The 18,119-nt window shown below is 50.7% G+C and overlaps 1 protein-coding gene across 4 annotated transcripts; it reads left to right on the forward strand.

The window, feature by feature from the left end:
* Plekha4 (pleckstrin homology domain containing A4) lies at positions 1–18,048 on the forward strand. 4 transcript variants are annotated; one of them, XM_070001022.1, is made up of 20 exons: positions 1–443; positions 877–1,011; positions 2,859–2,966; positions 3,766–3,838; positions 3,931–4,031; positions 4,174–4,283; positions 5,399–5,614; positions 5,960–6,239; positions 7,153–7,239; positions 8,780–8,827; positions 8,948–9,028; positions 9,119–9,268; positions 10,549–10,647; positions 11,584–11,724; positions 14,867–14,978; positions 15,051–15,127; positions 15,490–15,651; positions 16,889–16,938; positions 17,385–17,497; positions 17,780–18,048. In XM_070001022.1, the coding sequence occupies exons 2-20, from the start codon at positions 928–930 to the stop codon at positions 18,046–18,048; spliced, it is 2,361 nt and encodes a 786-aa protein (XP_069857123.1). In that variant the 5' UTR covers positions 1–443; positions 877–927. The 4 variants fall into 4 exon arrangements, with proteins under 4 accessions (XP_069857123.1, XP_069857125.1, XP_069857124.1 ...); XM_070001024.1 differs by having other exon boundaries at positions 14,867–14,945; XM_070001023.1 differs by having other exon boundaries at positions 922–1,011.
* The last annotated feature ends 71 nt before the right edge of the window (positions 18,049–18,119 follow it).

Below are 18,119 nucleotides of genomic sequence, written 5' to 3' on the forward strand. Positions count from 1 at the left end.
GGGAAACCAGCAGAGAGGAAAGAGAAACTGGGAGAGGGAGGAAGAGAATCCGAAAGACGGGAAGGAAACAGCAGCCACGGGGAACAAGAGGAAGAGATCTTGACAGCAGAAGAAAGTGCAAGACAGGGCAGAAAGTGCAAGATAGGGGATGGGGGGGGAGAGAGAGAGAACCTGAGATTTTGGACGTGATTCAATTAGAGGAGCAGACTTGGATAGAAGGATTGAGAGAGACAGGAAGAGCCAAGGGATCGGAGATAATAGGAGAAAAGAAAACCAGAAGAGACAAGGTGAGGCAGAAACAGAGAACAAGACAGGAGACAGACAAAACAAGTGTGGGGAAGATCAAGTGAGCAGAGACACGGAGAGAGAGAGGGAGCCACCTAAAGCGACAAAGGACGGACACCGGGCCCCCTCTTCAGTTCCTGGGACCCCCCCAGGGCCCGGTAAGTTTCTGCCTGGGTTGGGAGGGCTTGCCCGGGTGTGCATTCCTGCTTGGGCACCCACAGGCCTGGGCTTGGGGAGTAAGGATGGGTTTTTTTTTGGGGGGGTTGCATGGGAAATGGGAGACAGGTAGCCTGGGGCAGCCAGAAGGATGCAAGAAATCAGGGGTGGGGGGTGTCTCTAAGCACAAAAAGGGTCACATTCCTGGCCAGAGCTCAGTGGGTGTGAATAAAGGAGCCCCTATTCTCTGGCCAGCATTCAGACAACTGCCCCCCTCCCCGCAGCTGCTAGGGCCGCCCACCTCTCTTGGCATTGCCCCTGGTATGCGGTCCTTAGCCCATGATCTCCCCCAGCCCCCCAACTTCAAACAACAGGCTCTTTCTCCTCCTCCTCCTCTTCTGACCTTGGAACCTCTGACCCCATCCCTGTCCCCAGCTGGGTTAACTGCCCAGACACAGCCCCTTTCTGTGCATTTCCAAGCCATTGATGGAGGAGGTTCGACCTCGGAGCAGCCTCAGCCTGGCCAGCAGCGCCTCCACTGTCTCCTCACTCAGCAGCCTGAGCACGAAGGTATGAGCTTCCTTGGTGGGCACAGGGGGAAAGGCTGGGGGGGCGGGCATCTGGGGATACTTCTGTTCCCTGGCCCTGGGACTCTGGTTGTTAAGGATAAGGATTCTTAGCAACAGGGTGGTCTGCCAGACCTGGGAAGGTCCCAAGTTAAGCATCAGCTGCAGTGGGGAATTTGAAGCCATGCCCTATTCTGTCCGCACCCCTCCTATTTTTTCCCTAATTCCCAGCCAAGGGAAGAACCTCTGTTGAACTTGGTTGCTGAAGCCCCGCCCCAGCCCAGGTCCCCAAGGAAGTGAGAGGGCGTGGCTTTTCCTTTTCCTCCACCTCTTTTCTTTTTTTTTCTTTTTTCTATCGATAATGGGGCTCAAACTAAGGGCTTCACACTCTCCTTTGGGTTCTTCACTCAAGGCCGATGCTTTACCATGTGAGCCAGACCTCCAGTTCCAGCTTTTTGTTGGTTAATTGGAGAGAAGGGTCTCACAGATTTTCTGCTAAGGCTGGCTTTAAAGATGTCAGCCTGAAGCTGGGCACTGGTGGCTCATGCCTGTAATCCTAGCTACTCAGGAGGCTGAGATCTGAGGATCGTGGTTCAAAGCCGGCCCAGGCAGGAAAGTCCATGAGACTCTTTATCTCCAATAGAACACTAGAAAACCAGGAGTGGCGCTGTGGCTCAAATGATAGAGCACTCGCCTTGAGCTGAAGAGCTGAGGGACAGTACCTAGGAGCAGAGTTCAAGCCCCATGACCAACCAAAAAAAAAAAAAGATGTCAGCCTGCTGAGTAGCTGGGATTACAGATGTGTTCGATCAGGGCTTGGCTCCAGTTTCTTTTTTTATCCTTGTTTCTAAATGTTCAACTCGCAGGGCCTACCACTTGAATCACAAATCCAGTCCTTTTGCTGTTTAGTTTCTTGCTTTGTTCTTCTTTTCTTTAAAATAGAGTTCCTTGGCTGGGAAGGTGGCTCAGTGGTAAAGCACTTGTCTTGCATGCTTGAGGCCCTGGGTTCGATTCCTCAGTACCCATAAGCAAAAAAAAGCTGGAAGTGGCGCTGTGGCTCAAGTGGTAGAGTGCTAGCCTTGAGCTGAAGAGCTGAGGGGCAGCGCCCAGGCTCAGAGTTCAGGCCCACGACTGGACCCAAAATAAAACAAAACAAAAACAAAACAAAATAGAGTTCCTTTGCCGATCCTGGGGCTTGAACTCATAGCCTAGGCACTGTCCTTGAGCCTCTTTGTGTTCAAGGCTAGTGTTCTGCCACTTGAGCCACAGCACCCCTTACAGTTTTTTTTTCTTGAGTAGTTTATTAGAGATAAGAGTCTCGGCTGGGAAGGTGGCTCAGTGGTAGAGTGCTTGCCTTGCATGCATGAGGCCCTGGGTTCGATTTCTCAGCACCACATAAGCAAAAAGAAAAAAGCTGGAAGTGGCGCTGTGGCTCAAGAGGTAGAGCGCTATCCTTGAGCTGAAGAGCTGAGGGACAGCGCCCAGGCCCAGAGTTCAGGCACCACGACTGGACCAAAAAAAAAAAAAAAAAAGAGTCTCACGGGGATTCCCCCCCCCCCCCCCCCCCCCCGCTTCAAATCACAATCCTCAGATCTCAGCCTCCTGAGTAGCTAGGATTACAAAGGTGAGCCACCAGCACCTGGCTTGAGATGGAGCTTCATGCCCACTTGTTCCCTGGTTGTCATCTTCCTGCCTCTGCTGTCATTCTCCTTCCTCTGCTTTTGAGAAGCTGGAGTTATAGGTATATGCAACAGCCTCCAGCTGACGTCCAAATTCAGCTTCTTCTTACCCCTCCTGGAGCCCATTCCAAGTGAGCCTCCCCATTCACTTCTGTCCATCTTCTCTCCTCAGAAGCCTGCCCGAGTGGTAAACAAAGTCCATGCCTTTGGAAAGAGGAACCATGCCCTCCGAAGGGACCCCAACTTGCCTGTGCATATTCGGGGCTGGCTTCATAAGCAGGTAAGGTCCACAGGAGAAAAGGACACTGGGGCCGTGACCTGGCTGTCCATTCTTTCTTACCTTCCATGTCTCCTAATGTAACTCATGGCCTCTCCCCTTATTCTAACATAGTTTCATTCATTCATTCACTGATGCATTCGTTCACTGTCTACTTTGGGCAGTACTTGGGTTTGAACTTAGGACCTCAATACATGCTCTGTCCTCCTCATGTCAGAGTCTGAGCTTTTGCCCTGGGACTGGCCTCCAGAGGCATCCTCCTACCTAGCACCTGAAGCATAGTTGGGATTACAGGTGTCACTACTGTCCCCAGCAAAGGGCTTGTGGATGAAGACAGTGGAGTGGTTCAGGCAGAGGTGATAGCTCAGAATTGGAATCATGACTCAGTACCACCACCCTTGGCCACTCTGTGTCTCAGGCGCCAGCATACATGGAACACATCTTTCTCTAAAGTCCCTGATCATTTGTGGTACATTATCTCTCCCAAGCCCTCCTAAATGTCTCAATCCCCAGTTGTCAGATGGGAAATTGTGAGGGTCCTAGCAGGCAAATGACTTGAGGGCATAGTTTGAAAGTGGTATAGAGCTTCGAGTCAGACACAGGTCTGATTGCACAAAAGTCTGTCTCTCAACCCATACACTGGCTCTCAGCTCACTGTGGGAATATCCGGTGTCAGACGTGCCTCTCAACCCCTCCCTCTGCATCTCTGTCCCCTCTCATCTCTGCCCCTCTTCTCCCATGTGTCTCTGGGGCTTTGTTCTCATGTAGCACAGTGTCCGTCTACTTTCTCCTCTCTTCTCAGGACAGCTCTGGACTCCGGCTGTGGAAACGCCGCTGGTTTGTTCTCTCCGGCCATTGCCTCTTCTATTACAAGGGTCAGTGTCTCAGATGGCATGGATTGGGGAAGACCCCCCCTCCCACACTCACTCCTAGTCCCCAACCCTCCCTTGCTCCCTCCTCTTTGCAGACAGTCGAGAGGAGAGTGTCCTGGGCAGTGTTCTGCTCCCCAGCTACAGTGTTAGGCCGGATGGGCCGGGAGCCCCTCGAGGACGACGCTTCACCTTTACTGTGAGTCCTTCCATTTCCCAGGTGTAGCAGGTGACAGAGACTGGGGCAGGAAGTATCTGCTGCTAGACGTAAAAGCTCTTAACTAGGATCAAGAACATCCTTTATAGAGACCTTGGGACTGGCAAACCTTCTCTTCCCACAGGCTGAACACCCTGGCATGAGGACCTATGTTCTAGCAGCTGATACGTTAGAGGACCTGAGGGGCTGGCTTCGGGCACTGGGCCGGGCCTCAAGAGCAGAGGGAGAGGATTGGTGAGTGGAGGTCCAAGCCACACCCATGACTTCCATTCTGAGCATAACTGACCCAAGCTAATCTCCACCACGTAGTAGTTTCACCCTTTGAATATCCAGTTTAGGAGACTCTGCTTTTAAAGCTCTGCCTCTAGGGAACTTCTGTTCTCCCAATCAGCAAAGGAACTTTCTCAAGTTCCGCCCCCTACATCGCCCAGTCCCACGCTTGCGAGCTGATCCTCCAATCAGAGGGTCTCATGAACAGTGGCTGCTCTGATGCAGGTTGTCAATATGTTACACTCTCTGATTGGCTTCCTCAGAAATCTCCATTTCAATCCTGCCCCCAGGCACCCATATTAACAGTGTCACCTAAAATAGAAGAACACAGCCAGTTGCCATCACACCTGTCATCCTAGCTACTCAGGAGGCTGAGATTTGAGGATCCAATTCAAAGCCAGCCCAGCCAGGAAAGTCCATGAGAGACTCTTATCTCCAATGAACCACCAGAAAACCGGAAGTGGTGCTGTAGCTCAAGTGGTAGAGTGCTCGCCTTGAGCTGAAGAGCTGAGGGACAGGGCTCAGGCCCAGAGTTCAAGCACCAGGACTGGCAACAACAACAAGAAAAAAGGACAGATTTTTTTTTTTTTTTTGTCAGTCGCGGGACTTGAAGTCTGGGACTGGGCGCTGTCCCTCAGCTCTTCAGCTCAAGGCGAGCACTCTACCACTTGAGCTACAGCGCCACTTCCGGTTTTCTGGTGGTTTATTGGAGATAGGAGTCTCAAGGTCTCTCCTGCCTGGGCTGGCTTGAACCGTGATCCTCAGATCTCAGCCTCCTGAGTAGCTAGGATTACAGGCGTGAGCCACCAGCGCCCGGCAGATTTTTCTTTTTTTAAATGTCAGACTGTCTCTCAGGCTTTGTCTTGACCTACCCAAAATCTCACTCAGGAGCTTAGAAACCTACCTGTTTCTCATAGACCTGGATGCATCGGATGGCCCTGGTACCAGTCAGTGCTGTGACTGGTGAGATTGGGACGCTACTCGTATTGCACAACTCCCCTTTCAGAGTGGGCCACTAAGAAAATAGTGCTGTTAGGAGAGCCATATGAGTGATGTCTCTTTCTGTGCCACCTTGTTAGTGGGCGATCCAGGTCACCCGCACGTCCCCAGCCTGGGGAAGGCCCTGGAGGCCCTGGGGGTCCTCCAGAAGTGAGCAGGGGAGAAGAAGGATGCATCTCAGAGTCACCAGAGGTGGCTCGGCTCTCCAAAGGTCGTGGCAGACCCAGGCTGCTCTCTCCCAGCCCTACATTACACCTGCCATCTAGCCCAGGAATGAGGAGGACAAGAAGCCCAGAGTGAGTAAGGCTGGCTGGTGGTAGGGGCGGGGCCTGTGGTGGGCGGGACCAGAGGTGGGCGGGACCAGAGGTATTGGGGCGGGGCCTGGTGGGAAGGCGTGGTTAGGGATTGGGGGTGGGCCCGGTACTGTCTGCTTAGTGCTTGCCTGTTGTTGGGGTTGCTGCCAAGGCCTTAAGTGGGGTACACAGGAGGAACTATTCAGGATCTTCCCAGCAGAGGAGGACTGTACAGCAGACACAGGGAGATGAGTTTTTTTTTTTTGAGGCTAAAGATGGAGGGGTGGATGGTGGAGGTGGAGCAGAAGCGCTAACTGACTCAGTTTCCCGATTCTGTCCTGACCACAGCCTGTTCACACCGCTTTCTCGCCCTCCCTCCCCTCTGAGCCTTCCCCGTCCCCAGTCTGCTCCTGCGCGGCGACCCCCTCCCTCATCAGGAGATGCAACCCTCCCTGCCCGGCCTCACACCCCTTTAAGTCGCATCGATGTCCGGCCTCCTCTGGATTGGGGTCCCCAGCGACAGACCCTTTCCCGGCCCCCGACTCCCCGCCGAGGAACCGGCTCCGAAGCTGGCGGAGTTCGACCCTCCAAGAGCCCCCAGCACTGGAGTCAGGAGCCCAGGACACAGGTAAGTGGAGAAGTCGAGGAAGAAAAACTACAGCTCCCATGAGGCCGCAGAGGTGTCTTCCCCTGTACATTTTCTGGTAGTTGTGCCTTGTGCATTATGGGGATTGTAGTTCCCACCCAAGGGGGAGCAGTTTCAGGTAGTGTCACAGGCCTCTATCTCCCATGGGCCTCACCACGTTCCTTGGCCTTTGCTCTCTAACCATCATGGGAGTTGTGGTCCAGCCTCCTCTCCAACACAGTGCTGTGAGATAGAACTGTTTCATTTGCTTCAGGTCTCAGAAAGTAAAAATATAAAAAATAAGCTTAGCCAGGCCCCGGTGGCTCACGTATGTCATCCTAGCTATTCAGGAGGCTGAGATCCAGGGAAGTCCGTGAGACTCTTCTCTCCAATAAACCACTAGAAAATCAGAAGTGGCGCTGTAGCTTAACTGGTAGAGCGCTAGGGGAGGGACTGCGTTCAAGCCCCACGGCCGGCAAAAAAAAAAAAAAAAAAAAAAAGCTAGTTGGCTACCTGCCTCTGATCATCATGGGCTTGTAGCCCAGAATATCCACAGCTGGCTTCTATCAGCCTTTGGGGGCTGCTAAGCACCCATTTATTTTGAAATTTTGATGAGTAGTTAAGGGAAGAAAGGGGAGGGTGTTGTCTAAACTTCAAAATGTCAAAAATAGCCAGGCCCTGCTGGCTCATGCCTGTAATCCTAGCTACTCAGGAGGCTGAGATCTGAGAATCATGGTTCAAAGCCAGCCCCTGAGACTCTTGTCTCCAGTTAACTAGCCACTCTGTGGCTACCGAGCTCTATCCTTGAGCCAAAGAAGCTTAGGGCCCTGAGTTTAAACCCATGACCAACAACAACAACAAAAAGTGTCAAGAATATTTACATTCTGACCTTTGCACTGTACTATTTTTATTCCAGTATTCGTCTCAGGCCTCCTCTGGTTCTTCCACTTATCTCCAGCTCCCCCCAAGACCTCCTGGGACCCGGGCCTCCATGGTTTTGTTGGTAGGTATTCTGGGGTACCTCAGATATTACAGAAGTTCCCTCCCTTGCTTTCTTTGATGTCACTTCCATGCCGAGGAATTGAGAGAAGACTAGACAGTTCCATGTCTCTGCCTAGGTGCTTGGGTTAGTTTCCTGTAGCTATTCTAACAAAGTACTACTCTCTGGAGATGGACATTGGGAGGATCAGTGTTGGAGGCTAGCAAGAAATTAGCCAGAATCCATTTCAACAAACAAATTGGGTCCTGTAGTGCATAACTATAATACCAGCTCTGAGGAAGGCATATGTAGGAAGACTGCAATCCAAGTCAGTCCCAGGTAAAACATAAACACTTTCTCTGAAAAATAACTCAAGCAGAAAAGGCTCAATGATAGAGCCACCTACCTAGTAAGCACTAGGACATGAATTCAAATCCTGGGACTGAAAAATACAAAGCTTAAAATAACCAAGTGAATTTTCTCATCATTCTGGAGAAGGAGATGTGCTGCCGGGTTCCTCTGAAGGCCTTGTTTTAGGTGCTTCGAGATCTCAAGTGTTCATTGGTTTGCATTCCACCTGTCTCTGTGTCTATTGCCAGGTGGCCTTTTGTTTTCTTCTTCTCCTCCTCTTCCTCCTCTTCCTTCTCCTCCTCCTTCTCCTCCTCCTCCTCCATCTTCCTCATCTTTTCCTTCTCCTCTTTCTCCTCCTCCTTCTTCATGCCAGTACTGTGTCTTGATCTCAGGACATGGGCACTGTCCCTTAGATTTTGTGCTCAATGCTGGCACTCTGCAACTTGAGCCATACTTCTGTTTCTGGCTTTTTCCTGGTTAGTTGGAGGTAAGAGTCTCATGGAGTCAGTGCTGATGGCTCACATGTGTAATCCTAGCTACTCAGGACCCTGAGATCTGAGGATCGAGGTTTAATGCCAGCTAAGAAATTCTGTGAGACTCTTACCTCTTACCTGCATGAAATCAGAGAAAAAGGGGCTGGGAAGGTGGCTCAGTGGTAGAGCGCTTGCCTTGTATGCCTGAGGCCCTGGGTTCAATTCCTCAGCACCACATAAGCAAAAAGAAAAAAGCCGGAAGTGGTGCTGTGGCTCAAGTGGTAGAGCACTAGCCTTGAGCTGAAGAGCTGAGGGACAGTGCCCAGGCCCAGAGTACAGGCCCCACAACCGGACCCCCCCCCCAAAAAAAAAAAAAAGAAATCACAGAAAAAGCCAGAAGTGGCTCTGTGGCTCAAGTGGTAGAACACTATCTGTGCCCAGGCCCAGAGTCAAGACTCAGGACCAGAAAAAAAGTCTCATGGACTTTGAACCCAAATCCTCAGATCTCAGCCTCCTGAGTAGTTAGGATGACAGGCTAGGTACCCCTGGTACCCCGTTCTCCTCGTGAATTTTAATATTTGTCATGGCTGTTTGATGACAGTGTTCAAGGGCTGTTCCTGAGGGTAAGGATGTGAGGTTTGCTCTGCTGAGGTTTCCTGAAGCTGGAGGGAAGCTAGCAAGAAGGGTGTTTGGGTGTGTGTGGGGACTGTCTTCTTGACCTGGGCCTTTCTCCTCCACAGCCAGGTCCACCCCTGGACTCGGCCTTCCATCAAAAGTTGGAGACAGATGTAAGTTCTCCCAGATCCAACTTCTGCTGAGTTCCCAAAGTTGGGGAGAGAATATTCTAGATGGTGGAGACAGAAAGCCTCGATGAAGTCCATGATCAGCTTCTTGCTTCATTTCCCCAGACTCTGTTGACTAAGTTGTGTGGGCAGGATCGACTCCTGAGAAGCCTCCAGGAGGACATCGACCAGCGGCAGGAGGAGAAGGTTCTGGAAGGGGAAGGGTGATGGGGGCCGGGGGAATCCTTGGGTTTGAGTGTGGGGGCAGAATTCTAACCACTGTGCTTTGGTGTACAGGAGCAGCTGGAGGCCGCGTTGGAGCTGACCAGGCAGCAGCTGAGCCAGGCAACCAGGGACGCAGCAGCACCGGGCAGGGCCTGGGGTCGCCAGCGCCTCCTGCAGGACCGGCTGGTCAGTGTGAGGGCCGCCCTCTGTCACCTGGCCCAGGTAAGTTATCTGGGAAGGGGCAGTAGGTCTTGGACAGGTAGAAATGAAGCAGAAGCTGAGGGTTTTTAGGAAGTTCTGGAGAGTATGATCTAGGGAAGTTTTTACCCAATAAACTTTTTTTGTTGTCAGTCATGGGTCTTGAACTCTGGGCCTGGACGCTGTCCCTCAGCTCTTCAGCTCAAGGTTCTACCTCTTGAGCCACAGCACCACTTCTGGTTTTCTGGTGTTTTATTGGAGATAAAGAGTCTCATGGTCTTTCCTGCCTGGCCTGAGATCCTCAGATCTCAGCCTCCTGAGTAGCTAGGATGACAGGTGTGAGCTACCAATACCTGGCCCAATAATCTTGAGTATCATGAAGGGGAAACTGACAAGCAACACAACATGGTTTAGTAGTTTAAGAAGGGCTCGTTAAGCTAAGCACTGGTGGCTCACCCCTGTCATCCTAGCTACTCAGGAGGCTGAAATCTGAAGATTGTGGTTTGAAACCAGTCCAGGCAGGTAAGCCTACAAGATATTTGTCTCTAACCACCGAAAAGCTGAAAGTGGAGATATGGCTCAAGTAGTAGACTACTAGTCGGGTGGAAAAAGCTAAGGGACAGTGCTCAGGCCCTGAGTTCAAGCCCCAGTCCTAGCATAAAATAAAGAAGGGTTAAGTTTTTTCCCCCATTTTTTCTTTTCCTTTTATCTCTTTTCTCTATTTTTTTCTTTTCTTCCTTTGAATACTAGTGATGGATTGTAGAGTTTCATTCACAACATGGTGATTTTGTGTGTGTGTACGTGCGTGCATGCGTGCGTGCGTGCGTGCGCGCACGCGTGTGGTGTGTGCGCCATTTCTGGGTCTTGCTTGAACTCAGTGCCCAGGCATTGTCCCTGAGCTCTTGTGCTCAAGGCTAATGCTCTACCACTTGAACCACAGCTCTACTTCTGGCTTTTTGGTGTTCAGCTGGAGATGAGTCTCATAGACTTTCCTGCCCAGGCTGGCTTTGAACCGCAGTCCTCAGATCTCAGCCTCCTGTGTGGCTAGGATTATAGGCGTGAGCCACCAGCATATGGCTGACATAGTGGTTTTGATTTTAGCTCCTGGCTTTCTATACTCTCCAATTCAAAATGTTTATATGACCTTAGAAAAATTATACAACCCCTCTGGGCCTTGTCTGCTCTCCTAATGTAAACTCTACATACTAAAAATAATATCTAGTCACTGGTATGGTGGTGGACGCCTGTAGTCCCAGCACCTCATATCTAACCTCATGTCTCCTTCTCGCTTTGGGTGACCTGAGGAGCGAGAGCGGGTTTGGGATACTTACAGCGGCTTGGAACAGGAACTAGGGACCTTGAGAGAAACCTTGGAGTATCTGCTGCATCTCGGGTCCCCTCAGGTACATCCTCCCATTGAGCCCCAAACCCAACCCCCCACTCCCAAGTTCACCTGGAAACCTTTGACTTTAAGCCCTGTCCCATGGCTGAAGCCCCTCCCATGGCTGAAGCCCCTCCCTTTTCCCCAGCAGTCCCTCCCCTGCCTTCATTCTCATTGTAGCCAAAACCTACTTTCAGACTGAGAACAGTTCCCAGACCCCTTCCTGGTTCTAAAGCTACCTTGTGTAAAGCTCTGACTCCCATTGCTAAAATCCACCTCCAGCCCAGTCTCCAGCATGCAGTATGCAGTTCAAAGCTCCCTCCCTTTCTTAATTTAACCCTATTCCCCAAGATATAAACCACAGGGGTCTAGCTTCAGACTTGCTTTCCTTATTCTAAGCCTAGTTAGTGGATTCCAGATCATAGAGCTGTCTTCAAAAATATTAACTTTGGTCTGGGAATGTGGCTTAGTGGTAGAGTGCTTGCCTAGCATGCATGAAGCCCCTGAGTTTGATTCCTCAGTACCACATACACAGAAAAAGCCAGAAGGGGCGCTGTGGCTCAAGTGATAGAATGCTAGCCTTCAGCAAAAAGAAGCTTAGAGACAGTGCCCAGGCCCTGAGTTCAAGCCCCAGGACTGGCAAAAACAGAAATATTAACTTCTTATGGGCTATGGTAGGGCATGCCTGTAATCCCAGCTTTTGGGTGACAGAGGCTGGCGGTTAGAGGCCAACGTGAGTTACTTAGGGAGAACTTGTCTCAGAAAGGAATAGAGGAAAGCAAGGGAGGGAAGGTGAGAGGAAGGGAAGAAGAAAGGACGGTAGGTGGGCTGGATATCGGCAGGAAAAACAATCGTGACCCCATAAACCATCTCGTGATTTGAGTCTTCCTGGGCGGGGCCTATCAGCAGTAACGCCCCTTGGATTTTTTTTTTTCATCTTAAATTCCTTTTTTCCCAGGACAGAGCCTCTGCTCAGCAGCAGCTGTGGATGGTGGAGGACACACTGGCTGGTCTGGGGGGGCCCCAGAAGCAGCCCCCGCCCACTGAGCCTGAGCCCCCTTCCCCTGCGCTCCAAGGGGAGGAGTCCTCAGAGAGAGAGGTGAGACCCTCACCTTGTCCTGTCTGACCCCCGCCCAAGCCATTTATTTACCCGACCCCCCCCACCACCCACACCCACACCACCTCTTTCCCTGATCTTTGGCCAGCTACCCAATTTCAGGCACGTACCTTCTCACCTGGAAGCCTTTCTTTCTTGCCCCCAAAGGATCGCTAATATAGCCCTCCTTCCTGTGGACACTAAACTCACTGGTTGCTCAAGACCCTCATTCAAAGTAGCATAATAGAGCTGGGTGCCAGTGGCTCACACCTATAATCTGAGTTATTCAGGAGGCTGAGATCTGAGGATCCCAGTTCAAAGCCAGCCTGGGCAGGAAAGTTCATGAGACTCTTTATTTCCAATGAACCACTACAAAAAAAAAAAAAAAAAAAAAAAAAAGCCAGAAGTGGAGCTGTGCTAGCCTTGAGCAAAAAAGCTCAAGAATCCTAATTACTGAGGAGCTGAGATTTGAGGAACACAGTTCAAAGCCAGCCCAGGCAAGAATATCTGAGATTCTTATCTCCAATGAACCACCAGAAAACTGGAAGTAGTGCTGTGGCTCAAAGTAGTAAAGCATTATCCTTGAGCACAAAAGCTCAGGGACAGTGCCCAGCCCTTGAGTTCAAGCCCCACAATTGACAACATAATTATATAATAATAATAATAATAATAATTGCATATGGGTTTTGAACTGGGTTTTGAACTCAGCAAGCACCTCTTGCTTTGTAGGCAGGTGCTACTCTACTACTTGAGCCACATCTCCAGATATTTTTTTGCTTTAGTTATCTTCTTTTTTTTTTTTCAAACCAGTCCTGGGGCTGGGCACTGTCCTTGAGCTTCTTTTGCTCAAGCCTAGCATTCTACTACTTGAGCCACAGCACCACTTCTGGCTTTTTTCTGTTTATGTGGTGCTGAGGACTCGAACCCAGGGCTTCATGCACGCTAGGTAAGTGCTCTACCACTGAGCCACCTTCCCAGCTGTGCTTTAGTTCTCTTTGGGATACAGTCTTCATTTTTTGTTCAAGCTCATCTGGACCACAATCTCCTGACAGGCATGCACCACCATGGCCAGCTGTTTTGCTGTTGTTGTTGTCAGCCATGGGGCTTGAACTCAGGGCTTGGGTGCTGTCCCTGAGCTTTTTCACTCAAAGCTAGTGCTCTACCACTTTGAGCCACAGCGCCACTTCCAGTTTTCTGGTGGTTAATGGGCGATAAGAGTCTCACTGACTTTCCTGCCCAGGCTGGCTTTGAACCCTGATCCTCAGATCTCAGCCTCCTGAATAGCTAGGATCACAGTGGTGAACCACTGAGGCCTGGCTTTCACAGCTTTTTATTGATTGAGACAGGCTCTTGTCAAGATTTTGCCTTCGCTGAGTATCTGGGATTACAGGCATGAGCTTCTGTACCCAGCTTCAAATATTTTCACTTCATGGGGGGTGGAATCTGTACAACGGGAGCCGTCAGATGAGAAAGGCCAAGCATCTGCCATCATAATCCATCATGGCAGCTGGGGCCAGCTCTGGCCATCCACCCATTGTGTGCATTTAGTCTCATCTCCATATCCAGTCATATTAGTCAGGCTGGAGGAAGGAACATTCACACCACAGTCATTGGCCTATATCACTGATCATAACCCGCAAGGAGAAGAGATGGTGAAGGAGAAGTGCCTGGCACAGAGTTGGCATTTGGGAAACCGAAATCATTGTTGTCCTAGACAAATCAGAGCCACATCTTGCTAACTCTCCAACTGTGTACTCAGAAAACCAGGTGTAGAACCCAGCTCAGCCATCTTGGAGATTTTAGTTATCAGCTTCATTACACGCCCCTAAATTCACCATCTGGAAAATGAGCTCGATAAGAACTAATAGGGCTGGGAAGGTGGCTCAGTGGTAGAGTACTTGCCTTGCATGCTCAAGGCCCTGGGTTTGATTCCTCAGCACCACATAAGAAAAAAGCCAGAAGTGGCACTGTGGCTCAAGTGGTAGAGTGCTAGCCTTGAGCTGAAGAACTGAGGGACAGCGCCCAGGCCCAGAGTTCAGGCCCCACGACTGGACCCAAAAAGAAAAAAAAAGAACTAATAGTAATAATAAAAGTAATAATTTTAGTGACTGTATGAGTTTATTGTGTAACGCCACCCTATTTTGGTGGTCACGTGCTTAGCAGAATAACAGACTCATGATCAGAATAACAGATTCATAAGAAAACCTTGCACTTGTAATTACTTGCTAGTGTAATGACTTGAGTGTCAGTCGCTGTTCTAAGTACCTTATGTATGTGGACTCATAGGGTCCAGAGAGGTAAAGCTACATGTTCAAAGTCACACAGCTAAAATGGCAGAGAGGGGATATGAAACCAAGTTGTCTGGCTGTCAAGATCTCTTGCTTTGCTCGGATTGTTTGCTGGTCTTCTACCACTTGATCCATGCCTCTAGCCCAGCTTTTTACTGATTCTTTTGGAGATGGAGTCTGGAGGATTTTTTCTGCTTGGGGTTGGCCTAGAAACTTGACTTTGGATCTCAGCTTCTTTTTTTTTTTGGTCAGTCATGAGGCTTGAACTCTGGGCTTGGGTGCTGTCCCTCAGCTCTTCAGCTCAAGGCGCGTGCTCTACTGCTTGAGCCACAGCACCACTTCCAGTTTTCTAGTGGTTTATTGGAGATAAGAGTTTCACGGACTTTTCTGCCTGGGCTGGCTTTGAACCGAGATCCTCAGATCTGAGCCTCCTGAGTAGCTAGGATTACAGGTGTGAGCCACCAGCGCCCGGCTCAGCTTCTTTAGTAGCTAAGTATGATCCATTAATGTTCAACGGGTTTATAATTTTATTTATTTATTTTTTGGTACCAGTCCTGGCTTGAACTCAGGGCCTAGCTGCTGTCCCCTTAGCTTTTGTGCTCAAGGGTAATGCTCTATCAGGTGAGCCACCTTTCAGGTTTTTGCTGGTTCATTGGAGATAAGTCTCAATGACTTTTCTTGCTCGGGCTGGCTTTGAGCCACGATTCTCAAATTTCACCCTCCTGAGTTGGCTAGGATTACAGACATGAGCCACTGGTGCCGGGCTGGGTTTATAATATTAATCTTCAGGAGTCTGAGTCCCTGAGCACTGCAAAAACAATTATTACGATCACAAGTCCTTCTTTGTGTCCCTGAAGAGCTTGCCTGAGTCTGCAGGAGTGAGCACCCCTCGGTCCCCTGAGGCTGACTGGGGGCGGCCCCCCGGACGTGACCAAGGTAACAGTACTCTTGCAAGTCCACACACAACAGGTGAGCATACTGTAGGGTGCGTGTGGGGTTTCCTGGGGCTCCCATCCTCACAGAGCCCTTCCATCCTTCCAGGTCTTGAGTCTCCAAGGATCTCCCGGGCACCCAGCCCTGAGTGTCGCCTCCCTTCTTCCCCACAGCTGGGAACCAAGGTAAGTCAGCTGTGTGACTTGAGGTGGGTTAGTAAACTTCTCTGTGCCTCCTTCGTATCATCCCAGGACCTTGCCTGTGTTAGCCAGGAACTCTGCCACTAAAGTGTATGTCCAGATTATCCTATACTAGGATTTGAACTCATGACTTTGCCCTTGCCAGGTAGGCGGGCTACTCCTTGAGCCATTATTTCTTTGACCAGAATGAGTTCAGAGGTTTTTCTTTCTTTGTGTGATGTGCAATCTGGAATTCTGACTCCTAGCAGAAGCTCATTATGGCCAGAGAGTCTGAGTACTTCCTTCCTTTTGGGGGAAATAGAGCAAGAGGAGGCCCAGGTTGAATCTCCACCATTTTATCTTCCTAGGCCCCTGTAGCCCGGCCCCGCATGAGTGCAAGGGAGCAGCTGGAGCGCATGCGCAGAAACCAGGAACATGGCCGGCCTCTTCCGCGCCCTGCCTCTCCCAGCCTCCTCACCCTAGGGAGGACCCTGTCCACAGCCAGACACCAGCCTGACATGGAACAAAGGGTGAGAGGAATGGGGTCAGTCGTGGGGCAGTGGGGTGGTGGAGGGCTCTGAACTTCCACTTTGAGCCTCAGTTTCTCCTTCTGAGATATGAGCATACTTCCTTATCCATACCCCCTCACCCAATTTGCCCTTCTCAGCTTCCTGGCTCCTCTAACAGAGGGTGGTCAGAAGCGGGTGAGAAAACCCCAGTCTTTCTTCAGAACAGAGTTCACAGGTCTCATTGGAAGCCCAGTTTTTCTTCTCACTTATTGTTATTTAAGGAAGCAAGGCGGAGGGGTCAGAATACTGGACAAGGAGTTTCCCCACATTATTTCAGCAAGGAGAGTCCTGGGGACCTGAGACCAGAGGATTTTCCACAGCTCAGGATAGTTGCCCCTTAGAATTTTATGGTAGTCGGGCTGGGAAGGTGGCTCAGTGGTAGAGTGCTTGCCTTACATGCATGAGGCCCTGGGTTCGATTCCTCAGCACCACATAAGCAAAAAAGAAAAAAGCCGGAAGTGGCACTGTGGCTCAAGTGGTAGAGCGCTAGCCTTGAGCTGAAGAGCTGAGGGACAGCTCCCAGGCCCCACGACTGGACCCCCCCCCCAAAAAAAAAGAATTTAAAGGTAGTCAATTGTCAGTTGCTGTGGTAAAGTACCTGAGAAAAATACCACAGAGGAGGAAAGATAGACTCTTGGCTTGTGACTTTAGGGGTTTGGGTCCTTGTTTCTGGGCTTATGTTAAGGAAGGAAACCATGGAGGAGGGTTGTGGTAGAGCATACTGGAAGCAGATGGAGCAAGGGGTCAGAGACAAGATAAATTTTCCTGGGGCACAGCACCCACAGACCACCTTCCTCCAACTGTACCCCACCTCTTAATGATCTGTTATGTTATGAATCCATCATTGGGTTGATCAATAGGATATATGGTTAATCTCCTCTCAATGGTGTTCCAGGCTGAGGATCTAGCCTACCACATGTAAGCCACTGAAGATATTCTACCTCCACTTTAATAGGCAGTAGACAGGTCCTAATGGTAGGTGTGTGTGTGTGTGTGTGTGTGTGTGTGTGTGTGTGTGTGTGTGTGTGTGTGTGTGTGTGTGTGTGTGTTGTAAAATTTGTGAACCAGCGCTGATTTCCAGAAACAAAAATGAAATTACACGTCAGCGTGTTTGGGCAATTTTCATTTCCTCTCTGAAGGCCTTCTACTTCATCCTCCAAATGAAGTCAGGAATTCTAACGCCCCAATTCCTTTCCAGCCTATCGTAGGAGCTGCAAAATGGCTCAGAAGCTCAGGGTCCTGGAGTAGGTAAGGCACTGGAGGGTAGGGGAAGGGAGTAGGGAGATTAATGTGCAAAAGTGTCAGGCAGCCTTACTATTAGAGTCTCCTGAGTAGTAAATTTCAAGTTGCAAAACCTTTAGGGCTCCTTGGGTTCTAAGAAGAGCATCTGAAACAAAACCAAGAATCTCTTGGGAGTAAGGATTACATACTAAAGTTCCCAGAACTCTCATGGCTTAAATCAAACCCTACCCCTTCCTTCCAGTATTCTTGTGTTATTGGTGTGGTGTGCAGTGGGACTACAAATCCCATAAGGCACCTGGCTTAGGTTTAAAGTCTTTTAAGAGACAAGACACGTGGTAGGAACTACAACTCCCAGAAGCCTGAGCGTACCAGCTTGGTCCTTGCTATACAGAATCTTCCCAACCCTGAAGCCCATCTTCACTCTCTCTCTTTTTCTTTTGTCTTTTTTCTAGTCCCAGGATCACCACACCATACTTGCCCACCTCCGATGGTCACCGGGAGCGAGTTCTCAGCCTTTCCCAAGCCCTGGCCACTGAGGCATCGCAGTGGCACAAAATCATGACAGGTGACGACAGGGGATGTCATCCTACTGGGTTTTGGGCAACGGGGAAGCTGGAGTCCAGGGGTGAGAGCTGTCAAGCCATTCTTTTGGGGAGAACGTGAGGGCAGGGATCGGGTCCTAGCGAGAAGAAGGGGGCCAGGTAAGCAGCAGTCGAGTCTCAGAGAGGAATGGAACGGGTCCCAGGGTGGGAGGGAGGAGAGCTTGAGTCAGGGCGCCTGGATCTGAAGGGAGAGGGGCCGGATGCTTAGGGGCGGAGTCCCTAAGTTTGCTCTTCTTCTCTTTTAGCCACACCAGGTGGAAATTCGGAGGCCAGGGGAGACTTTCCCCCTCCGGCACCTCCGCCCCCGGAAGATTCCACGCCCCGGGTGGCCTCGCCCCTACCATCTTCTCCCGTGGCCAACTCAGGGTCCAAGGGGTTCCCACGCCCCGGTGGTGGCAGGGGCAGAGGCCCCGCCCCCTGGGAATCCACGTGGGACCCTGGGAACGCCCCGCCCCTGACGCAGGATGAGGGGGCGTGGCCTCTCCGAGTCACTCTGCTACAGTCCAGTTTCTGACTGGCCCAAACGCTGCGGCCAATCAGATCGTGGGGGCGTGGCCCTGGCGGTGCCACTCTGAACGGTGGGAC

Source organism: Dipodomys merriami, unplaced genomic scaffold, assembly GCF_024711535.1.
Source record: "Dipodomys merriami isolate MVZ:Mamm:240054 unplaced genomic scaffold, mDipMer1.0.p SCAF_57, whole genome shotgun sequence".
Classification (NCBI taxonomy): Eukaryota; Metazoa; Chordata; class Mammalia; order Rodentia; family Heteromyidae; genus Dipodomys; species Dipodomys merriami.